This window comes from Chaetodon auriga, chromosome 17, assembly GCF_051107435.1.
Source record: "Chaetodon auriga isolate fChaAug3 chromosome 17, fChaAug3.hap1, whole genome shotgun sequence".
Lineage (NCBI taxonomy): Eukaryota > Metazoa > Chordata > Actinopteri > Chaetodontiformes > Chaetodontidae > Chaetodon > Chaetodon auriga.
In genome coordinates, this window is record NC_135090.1 from 194294 (window position 1) to 206798 (window position 12505).

At 41.5% G+C, this 12505-nt stretch overlaps 1 protein-coding gene across 3 annotated transcripts in view; it reads right to left on the reverse strand.

Moving 5' to 3' along the window:
* arhgef2a (Rho guanine nucleotide exchange factor (GEF) 2a) overlaps positions 1–12505 on the reverse strand; it is a 163338-nt gene that overhangs the window by 55245 nt on the left and 95588 nt on the right. For all 3 annotated transcript variants that reach the window (XM_076754764.1, XM_076754763.1, XM_076754765.1), the window contains exons 13-14: positions 4498–4574; positions 4171–4343 (exon numbers count right to left, since the gene is read on the reverse strand). In XM_076754764.1, coding sequence (XP_076610879.1) covers positions 4171–4343; positions 4498–4574 — 250 coding nt within the window. The remainder of the gene's footprint in view (positions 1–4170; positions 4344–4497; positions 4575–12505) is intronic.

Here is a 12505-nt window from a genome sequence, read left to right on the forward strand (position 1 = left end):
GAGCTAAGAAGGAGTATCAGGGAGGGGAAGGACAGATACAGAAAGAGAATGGAGGAACAGCTGCAGGAGAACAACACCAGGGGAGTCTGGAGAGGCCTGCAAACCATCTCAGGTCACCAGAAGCCAAACTCCCAGGCGGCTGGGGATCCAAAGTGGGCAGATGAGCTGAACACCTACTTCTGTAGGTTTGAAGAAACATCTGCCCCTCCCCCAGCTGCACAAGCACTGCAGCAGCCCTCTTTTGATCTGCCAGCACCCTGCCCAAGTACCCCACTGACCCCCCCCCCCCCCACAGTATTCAGCTCACTGCAATCAACACCACCCCCCCACTGCTCCTCCCAGCCCCCCATCCACTTCACAAGACACTCAGCCCCCCTGCTCCAACTTGTCCCTCACACCTCTCCAGGTGAGAAATCAACTCAGGAGGTTAAAGACCAGGAAGGCCGCAGGACCGGATGGCCTCAGTCCCAGGCTCCTCAGATCCTGCTCTGATCAGCTGAGCGGGATCATTGGACATCTGTTTAACCTGAGCCTGAGACTGGGAAGGGTGCCACGCCTCTGGAAGACGTCCTGCGTGGTACCTGTGCCAAAGACCCCGCATCCCAAGGACCCTAGCTGCTACAGGCCGGTGGCCTTAACATCCCACCTCATGAAGGCCCTGGAGCGGCTGGTCCTTGCCCACCTGCGCCCCCTGGTGAGCTCGTCCATGGACCCGCTGCAGTTCGCGTATCAGCCTGGCATCGGAGTGGACGATGCCCTCATCTTCCTCCTCCATCGAGCTCTATCTCACCTGGAATCGCTTGGGAGCTCTGTTCGGGTCCTTTTCCTGGACCTTAGCAGTGCTTTCAACACCATCAGGCCAGCCATCCTGAGGAACAAGCTGGAGCTTTCAGGGGTGGACCAACACCTCACATGATGGATAGTGGACTACCTTTCCAACCGCCCACAGTATGTGAGGACACGGGACTGTGTGTCAGGGACTGTCCTCTGCAGTGTGGGGGCCTCCCAGGGAACGGTGCTGGCACCGTTTCTCTTCACCCTCTACACAGCAGACTTTTCACACCTGTCACCCACTTGCCACCTGCAGAAGTTCTCTGATGACTCTGCCATTGTTGGCCTCATCACAGATGGGGACGACAGGTCATACAGAGGACTCATCCAGGACTTTGTGGACTGGTGCCAGCAGAACCACCTCCAGATTAACGCGGGTAAAACCAAGGAGCTGGTTGTGGACTTTCGCCGGCGCCCGCACTCTTCACCAACACCAGTGAACATCCAGGGAAGGGACATTGAGATGGTGACATCTTATAAGTACCTGGGTGTTCATCTGAACAACAAATTGGACTGGACTCATAACACCACTGCACTTTACAAAAAAGGACAGAGCAGACTCTATCTGCTCTTTTGGGGTGCGTGGGGCACTCCTAAAGACCTTCTATGACTCTGCTGTGGCCTCTGCCATTTTCTATGGTGTAGTCTGCTGGGGGAGCAGCATCACTACAGCTGACAGGAAGAGGCTGGACAAACTTATCAAGAAGGCCAGCTCTGTCCTGGGATGCCCTCTGGAACTGGTGGAGGAGGTGGGGGGGAGGAGGATGACAGCCAAGCTGTCCTCCATGACAGACAATGACTCCCACCCCCTCCAAAACACACTCACTGCACTGAGGAGCTCCATCAGTGAGAGGATGCTACATCCAAAGTGTGTGAAAGAGCGGTATCGCAGGTCATTCCTCCCTGCAGCTGTCAGACTGTACAATAAAAACTACTCCAAGTAATTAGTGCAATAGTCTGGACGCTAAGCTGTGCAATAAAAACATGTAGATAACAATCTGTAAATACGATCTACAATTTCTTACAATTTTTTTACAATTTCTTTCTTTTTATTTTTATTTAAATCCTCACTCTTTTGTATATACTGTTTTGTTTCTAATCTGCATTGCACTTCTTATATTAATCTTTACTGATGCTGCTGTATTCTGAAATTTCCCCTCGCGGGACAAATAAAGGAATATTGATCTTGATTGATCTTGATCTAAATCCTTTCTTTATATAACTGTTCAACCTGAACCTCTATTTAGACTGATTTTCTCCCATCGACCTTCAACAAATACAATCATTTCTTCATCTGAACCATCAACCTCTCTCTTAGACCCCATTCAAATGACACTTCTTAAAGAAGTTTTACCCCTAAAACCTCTTCGTGAAAGCCAACTCTTGATCCAGGGGTTTTAACCAAACATAAACCTATATCTAACCTCCCCGTTCTCTCTAAAATGACAGAGAAAGCAGTCGTCAATCAGTGCATGACTTCCTGCATAACAATAGTTTGAGGATTTTCAGTCAGGATTTAGAGTGCATTGCAGCACAGAGACTGTACTGGTCAAATTTACAAGTGACGTTCTGATTGCAGCAGACAAGGGAACTTGTCTCCGAACTTGTCTTAAATCTTAGTGTGGCATTTGACATGACTGACCTTCACATGCTATTACAGAGACTGGGACATTCCATTTGCATGAAAGGAACCTCACTAAGATGGTTCAAGTCCTATTTATTTGTACATGTTAATGATGATTTCTCTGTGCACGCCAAAGTTTGTCACAAGGTTATATATTAGGACCAGTTCTCTTCACCCCATATATATGCTTGGTTTGGGTATTACAGGAAATACTACAGAAATTTTCATTACAATGCAGATGACACCTGAAGAACACAAAGACCTGATGACCTATAATTTTCTGCTAATACACTCAGAACTGACATTATAGCACTTGGCTGTAAACCCCTTAAGATCTCATTATCTAATAATTTTGCTATTCTGGGTGATTAGGATGGGTATTAGAAATTGTTATCATGATTATTGTTGAATGTTGTCATCTATTCATAGGAACGCATGTTGTGAACAATGTTGAAATGCCATTGAAAACCGATCATTTAAAATATATCTGATTGGCTATAGTGAGAAGCAGATGAGCACCTCGTAATAATCATTAGTTAATTCTCGCTCTATAAGGTGAAATCACATTACTTGTCCACGAACCATCCCACATGTGTGACGGCCTATCGATTAGACACACCCTGGAGCGAATATACTGTCTGTAGTGCGCAGCAGACGCTCAGTTCCTCAGTTCTTGATTTTTCTTCTGCCTCTTGCAGTTGTTTTCCGCTGAGTTTCCTTCCAGTCTTCTCTTTTGTCTCTAGTCTTGTTCAGTTATTTTTCCGTTCTGTCGTTTTCTCAGTCTTTTGTTGCTGCTCATAGTCATGCTGAGTAGCTTGATTTCGTTCTTCAGAAAATGTACTTTTCTAGTTTTTCTCTTCGTGAAACTTTAATTTTTGCTCGCCATGCTAAGTCGCATGATTTTTTGTTTTGTTTTGTTAAATTCTAGTCACGTAATAATAATTGTGAAGACATTTTCGACCAGCCATCGAAGAGATTCTCAACATTAATTTAGAAGTTTAATAAATTGATTCCCCTACACATGAACAATGACAAAGACTGAAATTATAACTATGGCTGACACATTTTTCAGGGATCTAATGGGGCTGTAGCCAGTTATCCTCTCTAAACACCCAAGTAACATGAAGATTATTCTTAACTCTGGGTCTTTTGACACTCTGCTCAGGAAAACTGTTAGGGGTCCTAAAAAAGACTTGCCTGCGACTGTAAAAACTGAGCAACTGTCATTTGCACCATGTATTCATATGAGACCCTATTCCCATTCCATTCCACAACCTTGGGGAAAGGAATCAAATCTTGATCCATGTTGGAAATGAAGCCAAAATGGCACTGTTTCAGTGCTGTGCCCTCTGTTACTTTCGTTGTTTGTTTATTTGTCGCATTTTGACCTGGCCCACTCTGATACAACACAGTTGGAACTGTTAAACACTGGTTACTCTACTGGTCACACGTTTTCAACGAACCAGAAAGTTTTTCTGAACTTCTCTGCAGGTCTGTGTGGGATACAAATGGGAAGCTAGCTGGAGCACTTGCTGCAGTAGTTTCTCATAAGATGTTTATTGGTCTGATGCACTGTGGTTTGGCCACAAGCACATAACTTGAAACCTGACGAAACGGAATCTTGGATTGTGTGATAAGGTATGGTGAGTGTGCCAAACCTTTAAAATTACAGAAAGAAAAATTGTATGTTTGTATGTATGGGTGCATTTGCCCACTTGCTGACAGTACGCTGGATGTGGCGTATCCAAACGTTCTTATCCTCCTTGGAGGCAGCATGGAACTCATACATCTCAGGAGGGGAGGAATCACTGATGAGGAACATGCCTCGCTCCTGATTGGCTATATCCCTCACTATCAGGTTCTGAAGGGACAGCACTGGAGATTTGTCCTGGATCACACAGCAAGTAATTGTTTGGAGAAATGAATACAAAAAGGAAAAGGGAGGGAACAAAATGTTGTCTTTGTCTGTCATCTGCACATCAAATGATACATCAGTAAATTTAATTTTAATGTGGTTTGTATGTGTGAGTACATTTTCTTACCAGACATGGAAAGATGTACCTCTGGTCTTTCTCCTGCAGAAACACCAGGATGTCTGTCATCAGTAAGACCTGTGTATCTAAGGGCACACACACACACACAGTATAAAGTTACACACCGAAAAACAGTCAAAAACAAGTTGTTTTTTTCCATCAAGCACAAACTGTATGTCAACACATACAAACATAAAGCCATATGTCGTACTACATAGTCTGTAAAAGCTCCTGCTGTCACTTCTACTTTTAACTGTACTGTCCCAATGCGTAGCTACACTGTAAAAAAAAATTGTAATATAACAGAATTTTCCTGTCTATTTTACAGATTTTTTCTGTATTTTTAAAATACCATTTAATTTACAAAAATAGACTGTGATTTTACATGTCAAATGTAAAATAACGTGAAATCACTGTAACTGTGAAAACACACAATATTTCTGTTCTTTTACAAAAAACCCCATTAGAAATACATATATTTATTGTTAAAATACGTTCACAAATGTATCGTTATTTCACAAATATTTGTCTGTTATTTAAGGGAATAAACTGTAAAATCCAACTATAAAACTCTAAAAAAAGGAAAAAATCTTTTAAAATTACTGAGGAATTAATAGTAAAAATTTGTAATTTTACTATAATTTCTTTGTTAATTGACTAATATTTTCATTGAAAATAACTACAATTACTGTAATTTCTAGATGGTAATATTTATTAACATTATATTAACATTTATTTTGAAAGGACATCTAAAGAGACATAGGGAAAGGGGAAAGCTTGAGAGGGTGAATAATATGCTAAGCAAAGAGTTGGACTTTAGGGCTGCATGCCTCTGCTTATGGGGCATCAGCACTACCAAGTGAGTTGCAATTAAATGCTTTCAATAAAGCATTTCACTAATAGATATGCTGCTACTTTATTGCAGCTGCTGCTTCAGAACTGAAACAGACACACTGTTTGATGACTGGATGTTCTCATGTCACTCATGGCATGCTCATATTGTCAAGGGCATTTTTTATAGCCAGACTGTAAATCAGTTTAGGCCTATCAAAGTTACCACCACCTGATTTTAATCCAGGAAAAAGTTTGCAGTCTGAGTATGAATGACTTGTCATGAGTTTCAAAAGGATTTCCTGCAGACCCTTGCTCCTGCATGACCACTGCCATCAGAACCACTCAACCTCCTGGTGTACCTTCAGCATTTGTATATGTACTGCAAATGTTAACTTTAATGTTGAGGTTAAAACTTAACTGCTATTTCATTTAATTTAATTTGAGCCACCTCTAAAGTGAAACTGCATACATCGTGAAGATGAATGATTTGGACTGCTCTGTGTAGGCTACTGAAATGACCGTAGTTAATGAAAATAAACATTTGTGAGCTGCCTAAAACTGCTAATAGGCTAATATGACATGCAGTTTAAATGTAGCAATGGTCTCCAGGGAAAGTAAATGCTGTTGTATTGGCAAACAAATCTCAGTATCTGTCACAATAAAACAAACCAAGAAAAGTAACTGGAAGTGAAGGAGGCCAACACCAGGATAAAACCACATAAACTACATGCTTTTCATCTGCCCACATCCCTGCAATGCTCCCCTTTTAGCCATTACCCCCAACCTTGCCTCAGTTCCCTGCCACCAGCTCCATTTCCTCGGACCGTCACCAGGATTACCTCCCTCATCCAGCCTCACCGTTTTTGATATACAACCCCCTTACCTTTATCTTGCTTGTCTGTGTCCTGCATTTGGGTCTATCTATAGCAAACTGTAACACATCTACTTTTTCTGCAAGATAATAAATGATTTCTTAATACTCATAAACACTTACTCATTCAATGGACAGCATTAATTTGATCTTTTATTAATATCAAATGGGCAAACTAAAGCAGTTATTTTGACCCAGAATAGAAATTTCAAAGGAGGATACTGCGGCTGTAGTGTTGTAGTCAGAGTATTTCTCCATGAAGTAATATACAAGTATAACCTAGCCATCATCATACCAGTGTACCTGATGTTGTTGAGAAATCTTGATGATGCTGTGACTTTTAGATTGAACAAAATGATGCATGACTGGAGTCTGGATGATGTTAGTAGACCCTGCAGACCCTGTTTCCTCAACCTACCACCTGCACCAACATATAATTTATAGGAACAGAAAGTATGAATCAGGACCACAGGCTAATATATATAATTGTATTTCACAGTGTAATCAGGAGACATTCTACTGCTGCAACGTCTCCTTGCACAAACACACACGTACACAAAAAAAAAGTCTCTCGGCACAGACTGGGCCCTGAACGTGATACGACGTGCCATTGGAGTAAAAAGCGCGGTTCCTGTTTGGGTTGGTCGACAGAAAAGGAGAAGATGACATGCCATTGGCTGTTTCGACGTGACACTTAACAAGATCAACAACCACTGCGCGGCGGTTCCAGTTCACCTGACAGAACTTCGTGCTGACAGCAGCTAACGGAAGGACGAAGGTAGAAGGCAAGTATCAAACTGAAGCTGAGTAGCATTAGCTTTATTTACCACCATGCCTTTGAGTTTAGTCAGTCGGCAAAAGGCACCGAATCCGCTGGCATGTCGTCAATTGAAATGTTAGCTAACTATGATGACAAAAGCATGGCCGTCGGCGTCTGGAGCTGCATTTAGTATTCACCTAGACCAGCCACTAACGTTAGCTTACCACTTAACCGTAAGCCATTACGTTTGCTTTTGCGAACTAACTGACACAAGCGGAGAAAAAGACGAACATTTGTTTAGAGCTGCAACAATGAACAATAATCGATTATTAACCCCCTTCTACATTTTCACTAGTTTTTTGTCCATAACTTCCACTGTATGACTTGAAATGGCATGATTTCTGGCTAGAATAGGAAGCTTAATTTTATGTAACTTTTCAAAATTTGGTTTTGAAAATTTTCTAACGTCAATAATGCATTGTTGGCAAAAAAAAATTACATACATTTAATACCCTTAGGGACACTTATGTCCAGGGTTCTAAATTAACACCCGCCAACCCGCCAAATGCGGGCTAAAATTCATATTGGCGGGTGTAAATAAAAACTTACTAGCCAATTTGGCCGGTAATACATTAGGCAATCATGTCAGGCAGAGCCGCTCTGCAGTCCGTCCTACATTTCCCATGAACACTGTCGTAATGCTACGTGATGACGTACAAGACGGCCTTTGGCTGTGCGCACTGCGCAGGCACACTACAGTCTGTAGTGCAACCGGCGCGAGAAACCATGGAAACGCAAACACAAAGAAGAAGAAGAATGAACGGCGGCGTATAAACTGTAAAAAAGGAGACGGAGCTAGCTAAAAGTAAAAAGTAAAGTTAAACTAAATGCTGCGGTGGTTGGGACAGACGTCTGGGCGCGAGAAGAGGAAGGAGGCAGGGGATGAGAATGTCGACAAAGCGTGCGAAACGAAGAAAAGAAAGTTTAACGCTAAATGGCTGACAGGTCGTGAATGGCTTGTGTTTGATCACGAAAATGCCGTCATGTTTTGTAGGGACTGCCGCATGTACACGAAAGAAAAAAACAAGACGAATAATTTTGTGGTGGGGACTAATAATTTTAAAGTCGAGGCAGTAAAGGACCATGAGAGTGCCCGAAGTCATCAGGAGAGCCTAAGGATGGAGCCATTAGTTCTCCAGAGAGCTCTGAAGACATTTGATTCTGAGGAAATGAAATGTTAGTGGTGGGGGTGGTTTATTATTTTATTTTATTATTTTCATTTTATTTTATAGAGGGACTGCAATACTGACTGCTGCACTATTTGTGTTTTCTAGTTGTACATACATAATTCAATTTATTACCAATGCAATTTTTTGCAAGTGTTTAAGTCATGGCTGTTACTTATATATATTTCTTATAAGTGGCACTCATAATCTCTCTTATTTTCACCGGGAAAAAATTTGGCTAGTGGAAATTCTGATTGGCTGGTAACTTTAGAAGATCAAAAAAGTAAATTTAGAACCCTGCTTATGTCCCCTCAAAACAAAACAACAAAACTGATTTTGATGCATTATTGGGGGGCCAAGCCCGCGGGGGCTGGGAACCGCGAATGCTGATGCAGAAGCCCCTGTCCTCCTCTAGCCCCCACCTGCTCCTTTCTTTTCACGCAGACTGCTCCTTCTCCTCCACTTGCAGGTGTCGCTAGTGAGCCATTTTAAGTGTACTTTCTTCCAAAGAAGAGAGAACAAATATTTTATAAATGATACTGAGATTTGGTAATGGTTTATTTCAACCAGTTACTCTTTCTTAAAACAAACATTTTGATCTTCCTCTTGCCTTTTTTAAGGTTTTTGAAATCTTCATTTTGGTGCAACACTAGTCACTGGTCAACATGGAATTCAAAACAATACTGAAAAATATGTAAAGGATAAGCTAACGATCATCTTTTAGTTAATTGAGGGGAGATTGGCTAACACAACTAGGTCAACTATTTCACAACCAATAGCATTTATTTTGATTTTGGCAAATTTCATGATTCATAAATTTGTTTTTGTTTTTTTTTTCCTCTCTCTGCAGATAAGTGGTGCGAGTTGATTTCATGGAGTAAAATGAAAAAGTGAGTACTACACTGCAGTTAAGGATGTCAAAAGATTACACCTGTCGTAGTTGTGGTGCTTCAGTGAATACCCTAAAAGGGTATGTGATGCATCAAGGGCTTCATAAAAATGAGCCACATTATCAGTATGCGTGTTGTATGGAAAGTTGTAAGTTTCGGTTCAGAAATTACAATGCTTTTAAATGTCATGTTTACCGCCATCATCGGCGGTCATCTACCGTGTCACAGTCTCAAACTTTGCAGGCACCCTTTCTATGTCAACTTCCACATTGTCAGAAACAGTTGATCGACCTTAAAGACCTTCTCTGTCACCTAAAATCTCACATTTCAAGAAGAGAGGTAGTGCATTGCCCCTTTAAAGATTGTGATAAAACTTTTTCAGTGACATCATCTTTCACAGCCCACCTATCTAGGAAGCACAAAAACCCCACAGCTCTGCATGTCTCTGGTGCATACTGCCCTCCTTCAGTTCCTAATGAGTCTCAGTCCTCTGTTGCTGAAAGCCAGGCAGATGAAGGGGCAGCTGATGATGAGCCTGAGGCAGATGTCCCAGACCTTGCACAAATGAAAAGTTTGTACATGAGAAATCTGTGCATGTTTTATATGAAACTACAGGCGAAACAACTTATCCCTTCCTCTACAATCCAGTTGATCGTAGAAGAACTGAATAGTCTTAATGGAATGTGCCTGCAGTACACGAAAAGTCAACTGAAAGCATCTCTTCAAACAAAAACTGAACTATCTGAGACTGAAATTGAAGATGTTTTGAAGACCCTAGATGATGTAGATATTCATGGATCCTGCAGCTCCTCCCTTTCCACAGACTACAACAGAAAACGGTATTTTGAGGAGAATTTTCCATATGTGCATCCACAACCCATTTTTTTGGGGTTTGATGAAAATAGAAAGGAGCAATATGCTCAGTATGTTCCCATAAAGCATACATTGACAACTCTGCTAAAACATACTGATGTGCTGGAACAGGGTTCTACATCTGAGAATGAAAGTACACCTCATATTTTAAATGATGTGTGTGATGGATCGGTATTTAAATCCAATCCTCTTTTTGCTGAGTCAGGTCTCACATTAAAAGTGATACTTTATCAAGATGCTTTTGAGGTGGTTAATCCCCTTGGTTCTGCAAAGAAAAAACATAAGATGCTTGGAGTCTACTTCACTCTAGCAAATTTTGAACCTTTTCATCGATCCACTATCGACAACTTGCAGCTTTTGCTTTTGTGCCGAGAAGTTGATTTCAAATATTTTGGCCATGAGAAAGTGTTCTCTCAATTGATAACCGATCTTGGAGAACTGGAGACAAATGGACTGAATATCTCTGGAAACATTGTTAAGGCAACTGTCTTTTGCATTGCCGGTGACAATTTAGGGTCACATAACATTGGTGGATTCACAGAAAATTTCAGTACATCTGAACATTTCTGCCGATATTGTCATGTAACCAGAAGTGAGCTAGACAATTTGGAACACCATGCTCCAATCCGTACAGTACAAGAGTACAATGACACTGTTCAAGAACTGCAAAATGGTGATGCAAGTATAGTCAGAGGCGTGAAATGTAACTCTGTCTTTAATTCACTGACATTTTTTCATGTTTGCCAGCCAGGCCTCCCACCCTGTATTGGCCATGATCTCTTTGAGGGTGTCGTGGCATCTGACCTTGCCATTTACCTGAACCATTTTGTCAAGGTGAAGAAATTCTTCACATATTCACAGCTTAATCGAAGGATCAAACAGTTTAGTTACCAGGGATCTGATGGTAGCTCTAAACCAGCTGAAGTTTCAGAAAAGGGTGTGAAATTAGGTGGCCAGGCAACAGAAAACTGGTCTTTGCTGAGACTTCTCCCCATTATCATTGGTGAAAAGATCACAGACACAGAGGATCCTGTATGGCAACTGACTGTCCAGCTGAAAGAGCTAGTGGAACTGATTTGTGCCCCTACTATATCAGTACCCCAGGTTGCGTTGCTCAGTGTTTTGATTGGTGATTATCTGGAAGGAAGGAAAGAATTTTTTCCTTCACAAAAACTAAAACCAAAGCATCATTACCTCACCCACTACCCTGCCTTAATACTAAAGTTTGGTCCACTCATTCGGCTGTGGACAATGAGGTTCGAGAGCAAACATTCATATTTCAAAAGATGTGTGCGAAGGACACAAAACTTCAAAAATGTATGTCACACACTTGCAAAGAACCATCAGCTACTGCAGGCATACCTACATTCTGGCTCCTTTTTTGCACCCTCATTGGTGGTTAAGAACTCCACTCCTTTCCATGCTGAACTGTACAGCGAAGCAGTGCGCTCTGCAGTAGGAGAAACCTTAGTCAAAGAACCCAATGTTGAGTCAGCTACCGAGGTGCAGTGGAAAGGCACTCAGTACAAAAAGGGACTCTTTCTGTGTTTAAACCAAGGTGAGGCACTTGAATTCGGACAGATTGAGCTCTTGCTTGTGACGCAGGACCAGCATGTGTACTTTATCGTGACACCTCATGACGTGTCCTATATGCCAGCGTTTGCATTGTATGAAGTGAAACAAGCAAGGCAGAGCATGAAATGTTGGAAGCCTGAGCAGAAACTAGATTATTATCCTTTGCCTGTGTACAAGCTTTGTGGGACAAGGGTAATTTCACTTAAGCATAGCATTGTTGACTCAGAGTAATCTGGAGTTTGAGAGATTAAAATCTGACAGTAATGCTTGAAGAACAGTATTTTTCATCCCTTCTAGTCCTCCTAGTCATGGATACAGAGAATCTGCTCCTGTCTTTCATCAAAGCAAGTCTTCCTAAACTGAGAGACCCTGAGCCTTTGCTGGAGCATCTGCAAAGTTTAGGAGTTGAGGACCTGGAGGACCTGAGCTACCTGCAGGAGAGTGACCTCCTTTCTGTCCTGAGACCAGTTGAAGCCAGGAAACTTCTGTCACTGCTCAAAAAGAAAAGTATGTTTCAATTTGTACATAATAAACTTTCACATTAGAAAAATGTACATAGTCAAAATATACTTATTAGGTACACCTATTCAAATTAATGCAGTCCAATACAGCAGTTCTACTATGAATTATACTTCAAAGAATCTTCTCTACATTTTTGTTGATGTTTTCAAAAAGGTGATAACTATAAACTATACTTTGTTCATCATTGATTTCATAGTGGGTGTTAGTGGTGGTGTACTGTACTGCATTATATTGAGAAAGGAACACTTTGAAATATATCAATTGGCTAATGAGTATATAATTATGTTGGGTATTAATATACCCAGATTGAGCAATGTGATGTCTGTATGGTTTAAATATTACTACTATCTGTCCTTTATTAAGGCCAGCAAGATGTCTTGGACAGTCCTCCAAGCAACCAGAGCAACCAACAGTTCAGCAGAGCCAGTACCAGTACAAGTCCAGTAACACAGTCTGACGAGATGGC